Below are 22,893 nucleotides of genomic sequence, written 5' to 3'. Positions count from 1 at the left end.
ACCCCACGGGCCGGGACTGAGGATCAGATCGGACAGCCTGCGTGTGCAGGGCTTTTTAAGCTAAAGTGCAGTTCCAAGAGAAGCCGTGGTTTAATTTTAGGGCAGCAGGGGCCAGCAGGGCTTGTATCCTTGATGCGTTTCTCAAATGCAAGCAAGGGAACAAGACGACGACGATGTGCCTGCAGGGAGAGACAACCCTGGGAAGCTGTTGCGGTGCTTCTGACTCAACCCATAGCCGAGAAGCTAGGCTAATTTAGGCGTTTTGAAGAGGTCGGGGGCGATTAGATTAGGATGACCGTGCGAAATGAGAGTGTGCAAACTGCGCTAAAAATGTGACTCTGGGGCAGCGAGGGAGAGGGTAGGGGACGCATTTCAAATCCAATAAAAATGAAGAGGATTTATGAAGTTGAGAAAAAGGCAGGCTAGTCCCGTCAAAAACTTAATATTGGTTCCTGCATTAGATAACATGCCCTTGTGTTTCTTTGGTGGTGGGGGAGCAAGATTTGTTTTTATAGTGGAATTAAATCCCTCTCACTCAGGTGTGTGTGTGTGTGTGTGTGTGTTTCTAGCATGTTCTTTGCATCAATTACTTATTGACAGAGGAAGAGGCATTTATAAACTCTTAGTTCTTGAAAGTGAGAGTGGGGTGTGTGTGTGTGTGTGTGGAGAGAGAGAGAGAGAGAGAGAGAGGAGAGAGAGAGAGAGAGAGAGAGAGAGAGAGAGAGAGAGATCTGACCTCTGACTTGATCTGGTAGCGCATAGCTTTAATCTTAATAAATTGGGATTGTGGGAGGCAGAAGCAGGCAGATCTCTGTGAGTTTGAGGCCAGCCTGGTTTACAGAGTGAGTTCCAGGATAGCCAGATGCTACACAGAGAAACCTTGTTTCAGAAAACCATGGAGAGAGGAAGGATAGAAAGAGAGATCTCAAAGTGATTTTAATTGAAAGGAAGCAAAAGCTATTCCCAAGGTAGAGGCAGGCAGAAGCTGTGAGTTCAAGGCCAGCTTGTCTGCAGAGCAAGTTCCAGGACAGCCAGGGCTACACAGAGAAAAACAAAACAAACAAAAACCAACCAACTAACCAATGACAAGTAGTCACAATTCATTCATTCATACATCCATTCATTCATACATTCATTCATTCATTAAGTGTTGCAGTAAGAAAGCATGTTAAAATGAGACCTTCTGAGGTTTCATATATAGTTACTTTTTGCTATTTTGGAAAGCTCATTTACCTTCTCTTGAACTGTGTCCCTTCTGTTATGATTCTAACTCATTCACACACAAAAAAAGAAAATTAAAAAAACAAAAAATATGCAGTCCACTTTTTAAGGAGAGTGAACAAGACAGAGCTTGCAAACTAATGAAAGAAAACAACAAAAATAGTTTGACACCCTGATAATAAACAGTGTTGAGATATAAAGTAATTAGTAAAAGCATCCTCAAGATCTTGTAGGTGGGAAAGCTTTGCCCCAGTAATGGAACTATTCTCTTTTTGCATTTCTTCTAATCACAGTTGTTTCCTTAGTGTGGTAAAAGTTTTAAGGCTCAAATTCCCACACATGATTCTTTTTGATAGAGGAATTGTATCCATTGAATATTTGAGATTATTAACTATGTAGAGATTCCCCTCTAGTCTCTTAAAGGGCTATATTGTGGTTTCTGCTAATGTAAAATATTTTATTTCCTGATTAATTGTATTTAATCTTACCCAACACACAGTGCATTTCATTTTAATAAGCCTTAAAACACATTTTCAACATTGGAATTAATCTGGGTTCAGGAAAAAAGAATCATTTTATATAACTGAAAATATTAGTAGGTTGAATAATATCCAGTGCTCTTTGGAAGCTTAATATAGAACACAAAGTGACAATATAAATTGAGAAACGTGAGATGTTTAGAAAAGTCACCAGCAGTGTCCTTTGTGCAGCTAAAAACACAGCATAATTACAAGGCAATCAATGTTTTCTGGACCCAGGAGAGGCTAGAAAAGACTGGCAGTCATAACTGACTATAATATATATGTGCATTTTATGGCATATGCGTATTTGCATACATGTATAGAACTGTGTCTACGCAGCCATCTCGTCAGTACTACTTGATCTCATTTTTTGAAAATCAAATATAGCCAGAGAGATACAGTTAAGCATAAAGGCAATGTTGCATCATAGAAATTTAAAAATTCCTTTTCCCTCTTTATGTTATTTAGCTTACTGTACTGGAGACAGTTATAGCAAAATGCTTTCAGTTGCCTATCAAATTTCCTTTCTCTTAAATTGGTTTTGTAGTTATCTTCAGTTTTCTTTGACTTAATGATCAGTAATGGGCAGGTTATTTCAATAACAAAGATTCTTATTTGTTCTGTTTTATACTTCTCCCATGAAAACTGGAAAAAATAATCTATAGTCTAAATGAAATAATTACCCACAAAGTAAAATGTTAAATTCTGTATTAAACATGACTTTTTAAGGACTTTGTATTGATATATCTGGAAGAAAAATAGGGGAATATTTTTATTTTTATAATAATGGAACCATAGAAATTATTTGAAACAAATTGCATTTTAAAAGGATGCCTGGATTTGGAGGTGAGATGTGAAATTGAAATCCATCCTCTGTGGTCAGGATCAAAGGCCTCACTTTGGATCTGCTTTGCCTTATACTGGCTGTGAGAGCTTGTATAAGCTACTTATCTACCCTCGTGTCTGTAGATAACCAATGTTCTAACAGTCCTTCCTCACTAGACTGTGGGAACTAATTCAGCAAAACAGATAATGAGTAGTGTAATATCCTAAACATACACTAAATCTTAGAGTTGCTTTGTAAAAACATTACTTTGTTATAAAGGAGTCTCAAAAAACAAAACAAAACAAAAACAAACAAAAGGAGTCTCCAAATATCAAAGTAACTCTGTTTCTTCCACTGAAGTCCTCAAGGTTTAGAGGTTTGTTGAAGGGTTAGTGTTCTCCTTACCCACTGACCTGGTTGCGCTTCTGCCCTGCAAGCCCTGCCAAAGATGAGTCATCTACTGGTGCCTCTTGCTACACTTTGGAATCCCTGTCACCTGGTGTGGCAAGTCTTCTCTTAGATGGACCAACGCAAGAACGAAGCCATTCTGGCTTTTTGTCATTTTAAAGTGAAATAGTCACTTGTGCTATTGTTCTAAATGGAGCTGTAGCCGCAAAAACCTTTAACACAATGGTTATATTTAAGGCATTTCTTATTAGTGGTGGGAAGCTGCTTTCTTTTACACTTTATCATTCACTTCTTAGTCTGCTCCTTTTAAGTCTTTGTTGTTAGGATCATGAGTTAGCATCTAGCCTTCATTATGTCACATACCTGAGTTAAAATAATTAATTAAATTACTACTGCAACTGGGATGTGACTCAGGGGCAGAGAGTTTGTGTAGCATCTCAAATCCGGAAAAAAAAAAAAAAAAGGAATAAGTTAAAAGCAACTCTCATGAATCCTCAGGTTTTGATGGGATTTTTTTTTTTAATTGATTTCAGGAATTTGGAGTTTGATGAATTTTTTTGTCTTTTTTTTTGTTTGTTTGTATTCTCATGAGTTGCTTTGGTTTCTTCTTATTTTTTTATTCCCTTTTGCTTGAGTTCCCTCTTTCTCCTGTCCTCTCTGTTTTTGAACATTTGTGATTCTTCAAATTCCAAAATTATCTTAATCTTTAATTTTCTTTTCACAGTGAGTTTATCATGTATAACCATCATCAGTCACAATCTACATAGAAGACAGTACTCCTGAACCATTAATTTTCTCAAGGTTATAAAGGCATTTGGAAATAATATTGAATAATATTTTGATCACTGGAAAATGATGGAGTTGGGCTTTAAATATTTAACGCTTTTTGACTTGGTGTTTTGAACGGTACAATCTAACTACACATAAGGTGCTAAAATTTTATCAGTTAAGTCAATTGGCATTTTGGTTTTGAATAAAATCAACTTTGCTACTATGGTGTTAATACCAACCCATGAAAACTAGCATACTTCCAAATATTAATCATCATCTTCACCCCAAATCTGTAATTTTAATGTTTGGAGAGTATGGTAAGTCAAGCTTTGTTGTGGTCAAAGGCAAATTTTTTCCTTTGGCTCTTGGGATCTTTTATAGGGCTGCACAGTTACAATTGAGCAAATGTTCCGTGATAATTAACCCACTCTGAATGTGTGCCTATGTGGATGGCATCGTCTTGTCTGGTATTAGTGTGCTACATGCACTTCTTGACATGGTTCTGAATTGTGTTTAGTTTCTTGACAGGAAACATGAAGAATTGGTTAGCTACCTTGCAAACTGAAGGAAACATGCTAATTTGTTGCAAGGGAGCAATAATCTTTATGAGCCAAGCTCATTTCTTGCAAAGGGATGAGGATGCAGTTTGGGAGTTGTGGTAGGCACAGAGATTAAGAAGTAAGACTCAGTTATTTTCTTATGCATACTTGTTTGAGGAAAGCAGACTCTGAAGAGTAAAACCAATGCTTTGAGACCATTAGAGTAAGTAGGTATGTTCTAGAAAACAGCAGAGGTAAGCAGGTAGTGTCTGGAACTCTTCCTTAGTGTTTTATGTATATTTGATCTTTATAGCCACAGGTGTGAGGTGCTCATCCTTATTTAAGAGCTTTCATTGCATGAAGTTATATAGTTATCAAGCAGTTATAGTTTTAAGCCCAGGTGTTCCAAGGTATAATAAAACATGTATTTTAAAAGAGTTGTAACATCCAACACAAACTTTGTGTATTTAATCCTACATATGATATTGACCTTAAATAACTTAATTACAAAATACTGTTATTTATTACTAAAAATTAAAAACAAACATGCAAAAAAGTACAAAGAAGAAAGTAGAAACCTTTTTTTTCATACACCATCATCACCACTTTTTGTTTTATTAAACCTTTGTCCTTATTTGACAGTGGTGAGATCAGAGGACTTCCTGGACTGCTTATTGCATAGTTCTGTGCTTTTATATATAATGCTGGTTGTGAAAATGAACATTGTAGATAAATCCTTAATTCCCATTTTGCTATTTCTTTTGTATGTGTGTGTGTTTGCATATACATGCTTGTGTATACATATGTATTTATGAGAGTGTTCAAGCATGTGTGTGAACGTGAGGCCAGAGAACCACCTAGGATGTTTTTCTCCATGCTGTGTATCTTATTTTTTGAGAAGTGTCTCTTTCTAGAGATTGCTGGTTAGGCAAAACTGGCTAGCCAGCAAGCCCCAGGGATCCACCTGTCTCCTCCCCATTAGCACTGGAATTATAACTGTGTGCTCCACACCCAGCTCTGTGCTTTGTTTTTTTCTTGAGAATGAGTAATTAAAAAAGAATTTGCTGCCTCAAAAGTACGTTTTGTTTTTAAGTAAAGGATTTTGATATGTATTGTCAAATTGCTATTCCAATGTTAACAGGACCATATTCTTTTTACTTGACAATTACTCTTATGAACTATAATATATAAATAGCTAAGTTAAGCTGCTATAACTTACCTTGCCTTTCAACAGAGTTATTCAGTTGCAGCAACCAAGACAAGCTATAGGAATTCACAGATAGTCATAATAGGTACTATCATTGTATACTTAAAAGGTAATTCCTCATTTGAATCTAGGAGCAAGATCAACAGTACAGACTTTAAACTCATATTCTTTCAGGTTAGGGAAACCCAATGAATCTCCAATTTCACTGGGCTTCACCTGTGACGTAATGACACAAAAAGAGAAATAAATGTGATGTGGGATGCCCCTCTCTATGCTGTGAATATATTTTATTACCATTGGTTAATAAAGAAGCTGCCTTGGTCTGTGGCAGGGCAGAATATAGTTAGGTGGGAAATCCAGATATAGATACATGTAGAAAGAAATCGGTCGAGGAGATGCCCTCCAGCCACTCAAGTAACAACATGCCAGAGCACCACTGGTAAGCCATGGGCCATGTGGCAATGCACAGATTAATAGAAATGGGTTAATTTAGTTGTAAGAGCTAGTTAATAATAAGCCTGAGCTAATAGGCCAAGTGGTTTGTAATTAATATTAAGCCTTAGAGTGGTTATTTTAAAAACGACTGCCACTTAATTGCACATGGCTTCAGGGAGGGGCTAGTGTACACATGCTGAGGAAACGCTAGGAGAGGGACTTATCGATGCAGCTATAGGGAAGTCCTCATTCCTGCTGAGCAGAGGATCTCCAGGTGTGGCCTGTTGGAGGAGCAGCCACACCCCTCTAAACCACCCCTCACCTATGCTCTGTAAGGAAGCCCAATAAACTCATTGGTTCCCAGAATGAACTTTGATGGGATTGTGTCATTGGCACCTTAGGAGAAAGGGGAATGCTGTTAATGTTTCCCATTGGGAAAGAATTTAGGAACAATTTGTATTTGTTAAATATAATAATGGTTTATGTTAGAGTTCTTTCCTGCAATACATTCTGTGGATGCAAAGTGACAGGTGTCTGTCACTGCAGTAGCCCACAGAGCAATTAATTCTACTATAGTACAAGTCTCTGCCTGTTCCTACTCCCTCTATCCTCTGGTTGACCACTGATCTTTTAAAATATATATACTTCTTATTTGAAAGACAGAAATCATAGATGTCTGAGGAATCGTGTGACATTTAATGCATGTCCATGTGTGGGTTGTGTACTGATCAGATGACCACTGATCTTGTTACTGTCTCTGTAATTTCATATTTCAGAATGTGTGTTGTTGAAATACAGCCTTTTTGAATTGCTTCTTTCAAAAAAAAAAAGACTGCCAAACCACGTGGGAAGAAAAGCTTCCAGCCACATAAACGATGTGGTAAATAGGATAATGAACACATAAAAATAACTATACCTTAATTTCTGGAATCTACTGCATGCACTCCACATGCGACATTAGCCTTGTTGAGTGGAACTAAATTTTGCCCACGGTGAATTCTGAAATTCTTCTTCAGAGAGGATTGTAAACCTGCTGATGCCTTGAGATCCTAAGAGAGAACTCAGTTGAGCTATTCTGTGCTGGGAATTTTGATTCACAGAAATGATGGTAAATAGCTGTTCTTTATTACCATACTGGTAGAATAGTATCCCGACCACAAAGAGAAGATAGAGCCAAATTTTCCTGTACTGAGATGAAAGACACATAAGTATGCTTCATATGTAACACTGTAAAGTCCTTAGGCTGAGAAATTGAGAAGTATAGTAAAAATATTAATATGGCAGTTTAGTAACTGATTTTGTTGTTTATCTCTGCCCATTTTAGTACTACCCATAGGGTGTTTTAAAGTATTTCATTATTGTCTAATTTTTTCTGCATAGGACATAAAATTTTTCAGTTTATGTGGGCATGTCCTTTTGTTATTAATAATCCTAAATATTATTTCTTTTTCTTCGATAATATTTGAACATTGGGCACTAATAAATATTTAGGATTTGGGGGTAATTTATATTCACTCTTTTTTGTGCTATTATAATATTCCCTGCACTGAAAAATTTCAGATAATAAAATATAAAAAATTTTCTGGTAATAATTATGTTATGCTTAGACTCACACTGAGTTACATTTTTTATTTTTATTCCATAATTAAAAAGTGTTTTCATACAATATAGTTTGGTCATTTTCTCCTCCCCAGCTCCCAGGTCCTTCCACATTTCTACCCACCCAACTCTCTGTTCTTTGTCTCCCTCTCTCTTTTAAAACAAAACCAAAAATATTTCCACAAGCAATGAAAGACCTACAGAAACTAATATCAAAGCAAACAAAATACCAATAAAACAAAAAGGCAAAAAAGTAAACACACAATAACAACAATAAAAACAAACAAACTAACAACAACAGTAAGCATTGAGTTGCTTTTGTGGCCTGCCCTGGAGTATGATTGATGTCCCTGTGACACTCTATTAGAGAAAACTGATTTCTTTTCCCTCAGTGACATTTACAAAAGCTGGATCTTGGAGGTGGCACCAGGTTCATCAGCACGTTCCACCTTGCACTGATACCTGATCACTTAACGTTTGCCTTAAAAGTGGTTGAGGTCTATATTTTTTTCCTGGAGTGTGATATTTAAATTATTCAGTAGCAATTGATAAGGTACAGAGCAGTAGACAGTAATTTAATTTATATTTTTTGTAACAAGTTTCAAATTACTTTTGAATTAAGCAATAATAGAAAAATAGTGTAAGTCTGACAAATACAGTAATCACTTATTATTTCTATAGATATTCCAAATATGCCAGATACCACCTCAGAGCTCTTTCAGGAAGTCTAGCTACAGAGGTGTTACAGGGATATAACTGATGAGGTGCAGGGAAGATGGTTCAGTGGAAAACAAGCATGAGGACCAAAGTTCAGATTCTCAGAACAAACAGCTGGGTGGAGAGGCACATGCCTCATTGATGGACAAGGGGGCAGAGACAGGAGAATTCTGAAACTATTATCTCATTAGCCAAACTACCAAGCTCTGGGTTCAGGGTGGGGAAAAAAATTGCATATTGTCTTCAGTTAGTTGTTTGTTTGTTTTTAGAAGTTACTAATCATTTACTGATGTTTGTATTATACATTTACAATTAAAATTTCTTTCTAGCTGGGTGTGGTGGCACATGCTTGGAATCCCCAGCACTTAAGAAGTAAAGGTGAAACGTATTCGAGGTTTTGGTTTTTTGTTTGTTTGTTTTTGTTTTTTTTTTCTTTTTGGGGAGGGGGGTAGAACTAACCTGAGATACATGAAACCATGTTTCAGACAAGCAAAACAGAACAGAATTGTTGTCTCAATACCGAGGAAGTAGAAGTAGCAGACTTACCAGTACAAGGCCAGTCTGGTCTATATAATGAGTTATAGGCTAGCCTGGGCTCCATAGCAAGTCTCAAAAACTTGGAAATAAAACGAAATAAGATAAAACAAAAACAACCAATGATTTTATTGAGTAACTATTGGTAAGACCAGCTATGGTGCCATATGCCTTTAATCCCAGCATTCAGGTAATTTACAGTAGGAGATTGATAGCTAATCTAGGCTACATCATGAATTTCCAGCCATCGGGTATGGTCTAGATAATTTCTCAACAGTAGTAGTTGTAGAAGTAGCTTCTTTGTATGTAAAATAGAAAATTAGCTTTCTTTAGAGGAAGTGATATTTATACAAATTAATGGAAAATGTTTACCTATAAAGTAGATTATGACAAACTCTAAATCAGGAAAGTTGAGTTTGACAAAGCACAAAAGGAGAATAGTGTTTCAAAGAAGTTAGTTTTGAATGTTTTTGTTGGTGACTTTCTTTCAAGAAATCTTAAGTTCTTGGCTATGGATGATTTTAGAAAATTTTATTAAATGTCTAACTTCCTAAGATAGATTTAACATCTAATTTTCTATGATAGATAGATTATTTATATAAAACATTCTGCAACAAAGATCCACCCCTAACCAAGAAACTATTTGCAGTTGGTACCTGGTAGCAAAGGGAAAATTAGTTTTTTTCCAATGGAGTGTCATGGGATATATCAGTACACTCAGGTCAGACCTCATGCCCAAGAGTAGTTGTCCAACAAAATGGACTCCATGGTTTTTACTTGTTTTGTTCTGTTTTTATTTGTTTCATATGTGTGTATATGGGTTTTGGTGGTCTCTATCTTACTGGTATTGTTTACTTATTTGTTTTGTTCTTTGTTTTATGTTCTTTTGAGAGAGAGAACATGAAGTTGGCTAGATCGGGAGGTAATGAGGATCTATGAGGGGTTGGGGAGGAGAAACAGTATGATCAAAATATATTGTATTAAAGTTTTAAAAGTTAAAGTAATTTAAATATTTGGCTATCATTTATAACATTAAGAAACACATTCAAATAATATATTAAAACTTTATATCTTAGTATTAAGAATTTCTTAATTTTTAAAACATTTTTAAGAATATAACTTTTATTACAGTATTTTTCCCTAAAGAAATGATACATATATCATATATATGCTTGTACATATCTATTTTAAATATACATCAGTACACAATATGGCAATGAGAAACATAAAGAATATATAAAATATATTTTAGAATAATGAATATATACTATATATAAATGACATGTATATATGAGGCAGGGTCTTGCTGTCTAGTCCAGGTTGGCCTCTCACTCCTCCTCCTCCTCTCTAGCACCTGAAGTACTAGGCTAAGGGTATGTGCTAGCACTCCCAGCCTACTTGTGAAATTTTAAAGGTGTACTTTAAAAGTAAGTTATAACAAACTCATCATTTCCTCTTATTCAGAGGCCAATGTAAAGTTACACGTTTTCCAAAGAGTTTATTAATACATTAATAAAGTAATTAAAAAATTCTCAAATTGTCGTTTACTGTGTTAATGTTATGTTTCTTTCTTTTCTTTTTTTCTCATCTAGTGAACAGATACGGTCCAGAACTATGCATGAATCACTGTAGTTGGCTATTGTGAGCATTTAATAATGAGTGGTGCAGCTTTAGGACTTGAGATTGTTTTTGTCTTCTTTCTGGCATTGTTCCTCCTTCATCGCTATGGAGACTTTAAGAAACAGCATAGACTTGTAATCATTGGAACACTGCTGGCTTGGTATCTCTGCTTCCTTATTGTCTTCATACTGCCGCTGGATGTTAGTACGGTAAGAGTGAAATTGGGATACAAAAGTCAGTTATAATCATGCAATTTGAAATACGCTTTGAATATTGCTTTATTAAAATGATAAAACTATGTGAGGTTATCTTTATATTATGAATTTTGATGTTGTTTAGGAGTTTAGTTATTAAATAGTACAGCCAGGAAAATAGGTAGATAGATTTATGAAATATCCTTTAAGTACTTTGCGAATTCTTGGTTCTCATTGTAAAACTATGTATTCATTGCTTTAGACAATATATAACCGGTGCAGACATGCTGCTGCAAATTCCAGCCCTCCTGAAAATAGCAATGTTACGGGAGTGTATGCAGCTGTCACCCCAGCTCCAAGGTACTCTTTCCTCCTACTTTCCTGTTTAATATAAATATTGTGGTAGATAGTTTTACCACCTATATTTTATATTTATAAAGTTTCCCCTACTCCATATTGTTCCTCTACTTTCATCCTTGCTAGTGTGTTTATTATATTGCGTGGTATTTAAATACACTTTTCAAGTCTATATCACTATACATTGTGGTACTGAGAAACTTAAAGAAGACACAAGTTTTATTCTGTTTTCACCCCTTACTAAAATCTGAAACTCTTCTTCATCTCAGTCTGTCTTATATTTAAAAATTTAAACATTCCCAAGTTTCAGCACCATAAATAAATTTATAAAGGAAAAGCATTTTCCATTTCATCTAATTTACCAGAGTTAATACAAGTAGAATTTGGCATGGTGGTGCAAGCCTGTAACCCCTGCACATCAAGAGTTCAAGGCCAGCCTCACCTATGCAGTTCAAGACTAGCCTAGACTACATGAGGCCTTGTTTTTAAAACCCGCAAACAGAAACAAGCTAAAACAAGATTGTGTGAATAAAGGGTATTTCTTTCATATTATGCATTCTTAAGAAACATTATAGGGCTAGATAGTTGACTCAGCAGTTAAGAATACTTCCCGTTATTGAAGAGGACCCAAATTCAATTTCCAACACCTATGATGGGCAGTTCACAACTGACCAAACCTCTGACCTCTGTAGGTACCTGCCCTTATGTGTGTGCATACACACACACACACACACACACACACACACACACACAGAAACTTATATACATAATGAAAATGATGTATAAAAGAAACATAATCTCACATGAAGTATTTCAGTGTGTTTATTTGTGCAGCTTTTAAAAGAAAATATAGGCCCTAGTGAGATAGCTTAGTCGATACAGTGCTTGCCTCACAGTTATAAGGCCCTGAGTTTGGTCCCAAGAATCCACATAAAAATGTTGTGCACTTGTAATCCCATTGTTGGACTCACTGAACAAGAACCAGCATAGCCAGATTGATGAGCTTCACACCAGTTAGAAACCCTGTCTCAAAGGAGTGGGCTAGTGCTCCTGAGCACGATGCCCAAGGTTGTTCTCTGATTTTTTTGCACACATGCACTTCACACACGTGAACCTGCACATATACATGATGTAAAGTTTAATTCCCATGCAAAACTAGCTGTAAATAAATAATAGTTTGAGGAGTTAGAAGTCCCTGAATTAAAAAGATAGCCTCGTTGTCAAGAAGACTCTTTAAGTGGAAGAATTTATGGTGAGAGACTCTTAATCAGAAAAGATGAACAGAACTGTGTATAGATGTGGGTGCTTATCTAGGCAGAACTGATAGTGTGTCTAATTTAATTAGTATTGTATCCAGGAATTAATCACCTAAATTTCTGTTATATTGAATTCCTATCAAATTCCTATTTCAACCTTTACTACTATATAACAATAAAGGGCAAATATAGCCAGCCTTACAAATAGGATAAGTATATTTTAATTGTAATCATTGAGTATTTGATTCTATAAGTCTATTTTCTAAAGATTTCTACGCAGGGATGGAGAGATGGCTCAGAGGTTATGAGCATTGCCTGCTCTACCAAAGGTCCTGAGTTCAGTTCCCAGCAACCACATGGTGGCTCACAACCGTCTGTAATGGGGTCTGGTGCCCTCTTCTGCCCTGCAGGGATATACACAGACAGAATATTGTATACATAATAAATAAATATTTAAAAAATAAAAGATTTCTACACTACCAGTCAGTTAATTAAATAGTAGGGCTTCTTTTCACTAAATAACTAAAAATACACTGAAAATTGGAAACTTAAACGATATTCCTTTCTAGAGTAGACAGTTTTGCTCTGACAGCTTTGTTTTTAAATTTTCTGAGATATTAGGATCTGATCAGTAATTATTAATTTGATACAAATGAACTTTGCTACTCACAAATTTGTATAAACTTTCTTTTAAGAAATAATTATTTGTGATTAACTGACTTTAAATTGTTATAACAGGCAACATCCATGTTTCAAGCCATGGAGTTACATTCCAGATGGAATCATGCCAATTTTCTGGAGGGTAGTTTATTGGACATCACAGTTTTTAACGTGGTAAGTAGAAGTGAAGGATGTATTTGTGGGTAAAGTGATTAATTTTTAGTGAACCTTAATATTTTGAAGTGTGTGTGTATACACACACATATATCCCAGTTTTTCTGACTCATTTCTCCTATCTTTAAAAAAAAAGAAGAAAGTAAAGAGGAAAAAGGAGACAAAAATAGAAAACAGAAATGAATATTTCTCTTGTGACTCTTCCCTTCACGTCACTTCTCGTTTGACCTTCAGCCCAGTCCTCCTTTAGCTCTGTTAACACAAGAGTGCTCTCACCAAGGTCACCACTTTCCCTTGGTTTCCTGTCTTGCATATGTTTTTGATTGAAGTAGAATTACATAACTTTCTCCCTTTCTTCCCTCTAGCCTATCCCAAATACCCCATCACACCCATTCCACACCTCCACCCCTAACTTTCAAGTTGGTAGCCTCTATTTCTTTGATTATTACTGTTACATGCTACCTGATAAATCAGTTTTGTTTGTGTGTATATGGTTATAGGACTGAGCACTCTGCACTGGACAACCAGTAAGGGGACTCCTCCCCGGTAGAGGCTAATTGTCCCTCTCCCAGCAGTCATTAGTTGTCTGTAGTTCTGGTCTAGAGCACTGGTTCTCAATCTATATGTCATGACCCCTTCACAGAGGTCATCTAAGACTATTGGAAAACACAGATATTTACATTATGATTCATAACAGCAAAATTACAGTTTGAAGTAGTAATAAAAATAGTTTCATGTTTGGGCAACACCACATAAGGAACTGTGTTAAAGCGCCACAGCATTAGGAAGGTTGAGAGCAACAACTGGTCTAGAGGTAGTACTGCTCACAATTTTCCCCTTTCCACATAAATATTTTCATAAATATTGCCATTGTTCTGGTTTTATTTATGCAGCTATTTCTAGGAGAGACTGTTTCACCACAGATTTCCTGGTATTCTATCTCTTAAAAATGTTTCCTCTTCCACAGTGACCCCCGAGGCATAGATGCAAGAGCTGTGATACAGACTGGGTTGGGTCTGGCTCCCCACTGTCATGATCTGCATTGTGTTCATTTGTGTTTCTCTGTTATGGTCTCAATTTGCTGGAAAGAAAAGCTTCTTTTTTTTTTTTTTCTTTTTTCTTTTTTCTTTTTTTGGTTTTTTCGAGACAGGGTTTCTCTGCAGCTTTTTTAGAGCCTGTCCTGGAACTAGCTCTTGTAGACCAGGCTGGCCTCGAACTCACAGAGATCCGCCTGCCTCTGCCTCCCGAGTGCTGGGATTAAAGGCGTGCGCCACCACCGCCCGGCTAAAGAAAAGCTTCTTTGATGAAGTAGTCGCTACACCAATCTGTGGGTGTAAAGATAAGATTTAGAATATAGTGAGGAATTATGCTGGTCTAGCTAAGTGGTGGTACTAGATTGTCCTCTAATGTACATGTCCTCACTAGCCTTAGGCAGCAGGGTAGGTTTTCAGTACCAGGCATGATTTCCTTCTTGTTGAGTGATCCTTGACTCCAATTAGACAGATGTTGGTTACCACCAACAAATATGAGTGCTGTTTGCTGCACCATCACAGATACCTTGCCGTGCTGGTTATTATTCTGGTTCATAGATGTTGCAGTTGGATAGGACTGTTTAATTGCTTCCCTCTTTTGGCAGCTTGCATAGTATTTTCTCAAGGAGGCTAGATTGAATGAAAAAAAGCTCTCACATTAGGTCCAACTCAAATAATCAAATCTTGTGTCCTAAATGTGCAATGACTTTAGCAATAGGGGCCGTCTAGCCCTGCCTGCTTAACCACACCTTCTCATTTCCTTCATGGATGTTTCCCTTATTTCTGTGACCCAGTTCCTGAATGTTGGTCTTCCCTTGAGCCTTGTGTTTAGTCATCTTGCCTGTCTGTTCCCACATAGCATCGATTACAGCTATGGCGTTAATAACCAGTAATGGACTCCAACTTTATTTCTCTACTCATTGCAGTTTGTCTTTCTTCTGTGCTCTAGACTCACAGTTATCTTCTACCTTCTGATCCTTCCTTTCTTAGATATTCTGCAGACCACTAAGCTCTTAAACTGGGTGTAGCAAACATTACAAGAGGAAAACTTACAAAACAATGTAGAATAGTATCTCTGGAAGTTTATCTTTAATAATCTCGACCATACCCTTAAAATGGCGAGATTTTCCTTTGTTTATTTGTCTGCTTCCTCTTCACTTTCTGAACTTCAGACCTTTTGTGTGGTCCTTTTTTATTCCTTCTAAAATATGACCTTTTCTCTTGGCATATGACATTGCTGTTTGCCTTGTAATGAAAACAGAAGTTATCACATGACAGTTCTCTTGCTGTCTGTCTTATCAGCACATCTGCCTACTTACCATCTCCTTGCCCTCCAGGGATGGAAGATTCATTTTTATTATGGTAACCTCTGTCCTCTTAGCTTCTGTTACTTACAGCTTTCAGGTTTGACAGCATTTCCTCAACCTTTAAAATAGTATTCCAAGCACAAAAATAATTCTCTCACCTAAAAACATAAATTTTTTAAAGTCTCTCTCATCTAAAATCTTTTCCAGCCTCTACCTCACTAGTATCATTACAGCAAATGTTTTTGGAAACTTAAAAAATTGAAGTATGAAGTCTTATCAAAAATACACTCATTGTATTTAATTCATTTTTCATATACCAGCACCCAGTGATACAGGCCATTCACGATATGCCTGACCATGAAGTATTCCTCATGTTCTTCTCTAGACATTCCTTATCCTCAAGAGTAACCACACTTTTTACTTCCGTCACTATAGATTGATCTGTTGTGCTTAGAAATTTATAAATGTAGACTACAGCATGAATTTCTCTCTTTCTCCCTATGTTTACATACTTTGGAGATTCATTTATACAGTTTTGTACATTCTGTTATTTTGTGACTGCTATTAATTTCTGTGAGACATTCTACTTTGTGTATGCTGTAGTTTATAATAAGGATATCCAGCTAGACTCCTTAAAGAAACCTTCTTCACTTGATGTCTCCATTTGCTCACTGTTACTTTATTCCTTAATCTGTGGTATCCTTTTTTAAAATTAATTAAATTTTTGTCATTTATTTTACAATGCTACTGTAGCTCACCCCATTCCCTCCCTCTTTTCTGCCTGCCTCCTGAATCCACCCTTCTTTCACCTCTCTTCAGAAAGGGGCAGGCCTCCCATAGGTGCTTACAAAGCATGGGATATCAAGTTGAAGTAGAACTAAGCACCTCTTCTTTTAAGACTGAGCAAGGCAATGCAGCATTAGGAACAGGTTCCCAAAAACCAGCCAAAGTATTAGGGACAAGCCTGCTTCCACTGCCAGGATTCCCACAAGTAGACCAAGTAACCCTGCATCACACATATGCAGAGGGCCTAGACCTGTCCCATCTGGAATCCCTAACTGTCAGTTCATAGTCTGTAAACTCCCATGAGTAGGCCAGTTGCTTCTGTGAGAGACTCTAACCTCTTACCCCACCCCAACCCCACCCCCAGCTTGTACAATCCTTGCTCCATCTCTTCAATAGGATTCCCTGGGCTCAGCCTAGTGCTTGGCTGTGGACTCTGCATCATCTGTCAGTTACTGGATGAAGGCTCTCTGATGACAATTGGGGTAGTTTGATTACAGGAGATGGCCAGTTTAGGCTACGTATCCACTACGGCTAGAATTCTTAACTGGGCTCATCCTTGTAGATTTGTGGCAGTTTCCCTTGCACCAGATTTCTGTCTGACCCTAAAATGAGTCCCCTTTTGAGTCATCTCTTTCAGTATTCTCTTCTACCCTCCACCCCAAAACTGATCCCTCATGTACCCATCCCCACCTGCCTCCAGTCCATCCACAAAATCTCTTCTATTTCCCCTTCCAGGGAGATCTGGGTGTCCCACTTTGGGCCCTCTTTTTTACCTAGCCTTTCTGGGGCTGTGAATTGTAGCATTGTTATTCTTTACACCTAATATCCAATTATGAGTGAGTGAGTATATACCAATGTTTGTCTTTCTGAATCTGGGTTACGTCACTCAGGATGATTTTTTTTTTTTTCAAGTTCCATCTATTTGTCTGAGAATTTCATGACGGCATTGTTTTTAAAATCTGAGTAATACTTCTGTGTATAAACACCACATTTTCTTTATCTATTCCTCGAGAGATGTCCAGTTTCTGGCTATTATGAATAATCCTGCTGTGAACATAGTCGAGCAAGTGTCCTTGTGTTATGATTGAGTTTCCTTTGGGTTTATTCCCAAGAGTGGTATAGCTGGGTCTTGCGATAGATTGATTCCCATATTTCTGAGAAACTACCGTATAGATTTCCAAAGCAGCTGTACAAATTTACACTCCTACCAGAAGTGGGGGAGTGTTCCCCTTGTTCCACATACTCTATAGCATGAGCTGTCACTTGTTTTTTTCTTGGCCATTCTGGCAGGTGTAAGAAGGAATCTCAGAGTTGTTTTGATTTGCGTTTCCCTGACGACTAAGGATGTTGAACATTTCTTTAAGTGTATAATGACCATTTCAAGCTCTCTTATTGAGAACTTTCTGTTTAGATCTGTATCCCATTTTTAAATTAGATTGTTTGGTTTTTTGATGCCTAGTTTCTTGAGTTCTTTATATATTTTGAACATCAGAACTCTCTCAGATGTGGGGTTTCTGAAGATCTTTTCCCATTCTGTAGGCTGCCGTTTTGTTCTACTGATGGTGCCCTTTGCCTTACAGAAGCTCTTCAGTTTCATGAGGTCGCATTTATTAATTGTTGATCTTAGTGTCTGTGCTACTGGTCTTCTATTTAGAAAGTTTTCTCCTGTGCCAATGAGTTCAAGGCTCTTTCCCACTTTCTCTTCTGTCAAGTTCAGTGCAACTGGATTTGTGTGGAGGTCTTTGATCCACTTGTACTCAAATTTTGTGCAGGTTGATAGATATAGATCTATTTGCATTTTTGTACATGTTGATATCCAGTTATGCCAACACCATTTGTTGAAGATGTTCTTTTTGTCCATTCTATAATTTTGGCTTCTTTGTCAAAAATCAAGTATTCATAGGTGTGTGGATTTATGTTAGGGTCTTTGATTCCATTCCATTTATCCACCTGTCTTTTTTTATGCCCTGTGTTGTGGAGATCCTGCAGTCCTAGGTCTGTTGTAGGAGGCCACTTGTTTGTTTCCTGACCACCCAGACTCCTGAAATAACCACACAGAAGCTGTATTAATTAAATCACTGCTTGGCCTATTAGCTCTAACTTCTTACATCTTAATTTAACCCATTTCCATTATTGGCAAGGTTCCGCATCTGTCTCTGGCGGCAGCTCCATGGCTCCACCTCCTTCCTCCCAGCATTCAGTTTAGTTTTCCCCACCTACCTAAGTTCTGCCCTGCTCTGTTATAGGCCCAAAGAGGGGAATCCCACATCATAGGGTCCACAGGAATGACGACCACCCCCACCCACCTCCAGGCCCCAGCAGATTTCCACCTTATGTGAAGTCCTGTGCTTTTTTTTTTTAAGTTTCTTTATTCTTTGGATGTAGTCCAAAGCTGTTCTGTAGAAATGATGTTGTTATTTATGTCTTTGTTTTTGAAACAGGGTCTGTCTGTGTAATCCAAATTGTCCTTAAATCAGCAGTCTTCCTGCTTCAGTCCAAGTGCTAAGATTACAGTTATGTACCACAACTCTGGCCTCTTCATGAGGGCTCAAAGGCCTAATCTTAGGCCTTTTAGATAATCTGAAGTCACTCATGTTATTCTGCTCTGCATGCCATTGTAGCCTTTTTAGGACCTTTGTTTTTCCCAAAATTTAATATTATATAAATAATTATCATGGTTCATTCAATATTAACATGTAACTACCCATAATAAAATTTATGAGAGATAAGAGTGATACATTGAGATTCTTGTATTTGGGGTTTTTTCAGATTACACAGATACATAATTGAGTTTTTAATCATGTATTTTCCATCCGACTAGGATTCTTCTACCTTTTATGCAGTCATATGCAAGATCTGGAGGCTTTTCCATTACTGGAAAGATAAAAACAGCCCTGATTGAGAATGCAATCTATTATGGCACTTACTTGCTGATATTTGGAGCATTTCTAATTTATGTGGCTGTAAACCCACGTTTGCATTTAGAATGGTAAGAAAAGTAGTCTTATTAACACTGTTCTGTGTATGTTCATACTGTTTACAATGACCTTCTTTGCATACATATAAGTAAACAGACACATGCAGGATTATATGTCTTACAGATACTCCTCAAGGAGTATCTGAATAATGCATATTACTAAGAAATAAAATGCAGGCTGGCATGTTTAAGTATAACTATTATATGGTAGATTAATGTTTTGACAAATAACCATATGGTAAAGAACAGTATTTTTAATAGAATTTCAAATTTTATAAATGCTCAAATATGAATTTTCCCTCTACAGGAACTTACTTTTCTTTTTTCTGTTTGCCTTGTTGTAGTCTGACAGAATAGTTTTCCTTAATGTTATTTTAAGTTAATATATTTCAGTAAATTAAAATCCATTTTGTGAATATGATTTCTAATTATGTATATTATCTCCAAATTTATATATAGAAGAGTAGAGATAGGTCTCATAACACTAGTTAATTTAGCTATTTACAGGGGATTTTTACTTAATCTGATTTAGGAAGCACCTAGTGAAAAATGTTTTCTGTGGAGGAAATGTGTGTGTGTGTGTGTGTGTGCCCACACATGAGTGCATGTGTATGTGCACTATGAATTATCCTATATTCTAATTTTGACTACAACTGAAGCAGTTTTTTCTATATTAAAGTCTATTTTTACAGTCACACTGTCTTTACATTAAAATACCTGGATTATCTGCTGTGACTTAAAAGAGTTGAAAATTTCTTCATACAAAATCCTACTCCTACTTATCCTTTTGGACAGTTTTCTGAAAACTTATATTTATCAGACATGTGCTTATATTTTTTATTTCTTAGGAACCAACTTCAGACTATAGGGATAGCTGCTGCCAACACATGGGGTCTGTTTCTTCTTGTGTTGTTATTGGGGTATGGCTTGGTGGAGATTCCTCGGTCATACTGGAATGGAGCCAAAAGGGGTTATCTACTCATGAAGACTTACTTTAAGGCAGCCAAACTGATGACAGAGAAAGCAGATGCAGAAGAGAACTTGGAGGATGTAATGGAGGTAAGCAAACTTAATCCTCTAAAAGCAGTTCTGACTGTTCTCTTGACTACAAATTGTGCCATATATATCTTTTATTCGTCAATAGTACTTAATTTAAAAAGTTATTCAACATTTATAGGTTGTGCTGATCCTTTATGAGTTTTATTAACTTGTCAGGGATTTAAAAAAAATAATACATGCAAGTAGGCTTGCATGGTTCAAATTCATTTTTTAGGTGTCAACTTTATTTAATTCTCACAATGTTACAAAATAGATTTTCTTTTTAATCCCATTTTATAAATGAAGAAAATGAACTCCTGAGAGTTGAAATAACTTCCTTATGTACACACAACTAATAAGGGGAGGCAGGAGATATAACTTTAGTTCACACTTTAACAGCAACCATGACCCTTTTTAAAATAGGAAGAGCCAGATGGTCTCTACTGTGATTGCTTGGTCACTGTGGTCTGAAAGCAACTGTAGACTCTATGTAAATGAATGAGGGCAAGCTTGTATCTCAGACTGAGAACAGGTGGGAGATTACTGGATTTGCTTTAGTTTGAAGACCCCTGATTCTCAACTGTTACCCTTTTCTCTTTTCTGTCTCTGAGCCTTCTGTTTCCAACTTGCTTCATTTTTATGTCTTAAGAAACAAGAATTCTTCAGGAAGCATCTTCGCAACATGGGGCTGTTATAACAAAAGTACCACATATTGGGTGGCTCAAACAGCATTTTGTCCCTAAGAACAAGGTTTCAAAGTCAGTTTCTTTTGACAGCCGTGATGAACACTTTTATATTTAGTTTGATAGATAAACAATTTGAAACTTCTAAAGAAAACCTTTAAGTATTTAAAGATTTATATTTAGTTAAACATTACGTTTGATGAAAGAAGATAATTTTTTATTTGATAAAGTTCTGCCCTAAAGTTGGTATTAAGTTCTTACAGGTCTGAAGAATTTGAATTTTGCCAGTTCATTTAATATTTCTTCAACAAATACAAGTCAAATGTTTCAGTGTCTTTTGTTTATTTAGCAGTACTGAGGATTGAACCAAATGTGTCACTTGGTTCACTCAGTGGTTGCATACCACTGTACTATATCCCCAACCTCTTCTTTCATTTTTATTTTTTATTTTTTTTCAGTATCAGGTTTTTTGAAGTTGTCTATCTCGGCTATGAATTCACTTTGTACTTGTGATTCAGCTGCCTCAGCATCCTGAGTAGCTGGGATTACAGGCCAGTTTAGATGAGCCAAGAATGTCTGAATGAAATAGAGAAATGCTCTGTTATTAGAGAAGAGCCCTTAAGAGTAAGACAAGAAAATTGAAACCTGGCATTGTGCCTCGCGTGTTATTTCAGTGTACTATTCGTCAGTTGAAAGTGGTAGGGTTTAAATGTCTTGTGTAAAAGAAAAATTTCCATGTAAAAAAGAAGACATCCTTTTTTCCTATGCTTCCCTTCCTTCCCTTGTCTTCCCTTGCCTTCACCTCCTCTCTCCTTCCTATTTTTTCCCTGTCTCTTCTTTTTTTTTTCTTTTATTTTTTAAAATTTGAGACAGTATCTTACTATGGCATTATGGCATCCAGGGTGAGATCATAGGCCTGTACCACCATGCTGGATGACAGTATTCTTTTTTAATGGATGTTTTGAAAAAACAACTATTTTACATAGATAGCAGAACTATGCCCATAACTATATTAACTGTCTTGAATAGAAGACTATGCATTTCATTCCTTTATGGGGTATGATAAAAGTGGGTGGTATACTGGAAATGTTTTAATAGGGAGAGAGATCAGAAAAGAATTTGACTAGGGATTTAAAGAGTTGTTGGAATGTTAATAGCTAACAAGATTCTAGGCAAATACCAGAAAATTTAATGGTTAAGGCGTTGGCCTCCTAAACAAGTGAATATTTCAAATGCCTCCCAAACTTTAAAAATGAACTGTTGAGTAAACCTTAAATTTATAACAAACAGCAAATGTGAAAACTTTTAACTTTTTCAGTCCCTGCTTTTGTTTAATGAGGCTAAATAATTTCAAGGGAAAACATACTATTTCACATGTATAGTTAACATTTGAAGTGAATAAATTTGTACTAACTACAAACTTTAGGGCATCTTAGAAATGGAAAGATATAATGTAATAGCATCCAGGGTGACCTTCAAAATTGCTTCTATGCCCAGATCACATGCGTGTTTTCCATAGTAGCAAAGATTCTTGTAAACCCTGCTAAGTCAGGAAAGTGACTCCAAGGCTGGCCTGAGCTATAGAGCAAATTCAAATCTAGAATGAGCTATATAGGGAAACCTTGTCTCAAAAAGTTGTAAAATAAGTCAAAAATCTAAAAGTAAAGATTAAATCTAATTTTATCAAACATATATTTAGAAAAAAACATATCTCAAAATTAATTCTAGTAAGATTTCTGGGTAGTCTTGACTATTGTTTCTCCAGCCTGGTCACTCGCTAGCCAAGCCTTTATTGTCCTTTTCTCTGGTGTTATGCTGCTCTTCCTCTCTGATACAGCTATTTCACGTCTGTCTTGAGACCTTGGTACAATGATACAATACCTTAGGAAGCAGTTTAAGAAAGAGAGAGAGGTTTTTTTCTGGCTTACAGTTTTGTCTGAGGGTACGGTGCATCATAGCAGAAAAGGCATGGCAGGAGAACATGGGACAGTTGTTCACATCACATCCACAGTCAGCGGGCTGAGAGTAATAA

At 36.6% G+C, this 22,893-nt stretch overlaps 1 protein-coding gene across 12 annotated transcripts in view; it reads left to right on the top strand.

The window, feature by feature from the left end:
* Positions 1-22,893, top strand: part of Lmbrd2 (LMBR1 domain containing 2) — a 76,741-nt gene that overhangs the window by 8,707 nt on the left and 45,141 nt on the right. For 11 of the 12 annotated variants that reach the window (XR_006020773.1, XR_006020774.1, XR_005284652.1 and 8 more), the window contains 5 exons: positions 10,371-10,607; positions 10,855-10,952; positions 12,944-13,039; positions 18,985-19,152; positions 19,989-20,199. Coding sequence is in view for 1 of the 12 variants with exons in the window: in XM_042054763.1 (XP_041910697.1) it covers positions 10,434-10,607; positions 10,855-10,952; positions 12,944-13,039; positions 18,985-19,152; positions 19,989-20,199 (747 nt within the window). In the remaining 11 variants the exon portion in view is untranslated. Of the gene's footprint in view, positions 1-6,704; positions 7,037-10,370; positions 10,608-10,854; positions 10,953-12,943; positions 13,040-18,984; positions 19,153-19,988; positions 20,200-22,893 lie in introns of all 12 variants that reach the window. The other variant, XR_005284658.1, reaches the window with a different exon arrangement.

Source organism: Arvicola amphibius, chromosome 3, assembly GCF_903992535.2.
Source record: "Arvicola amphibius chromosome 3, mArvAmp1.2, whole genome shotgun sequence".
Lineage (NCBI taxonomy): Eukaryota > Metazoa > Chordata > Mammalia > Rodentia > Cricetidae > Arvicola > Arvicola amphibius.
Note: the sequence above shows the minus strand (reverse complement) of the source record. Positions and strands in the feature narration are given on the sequence as shown.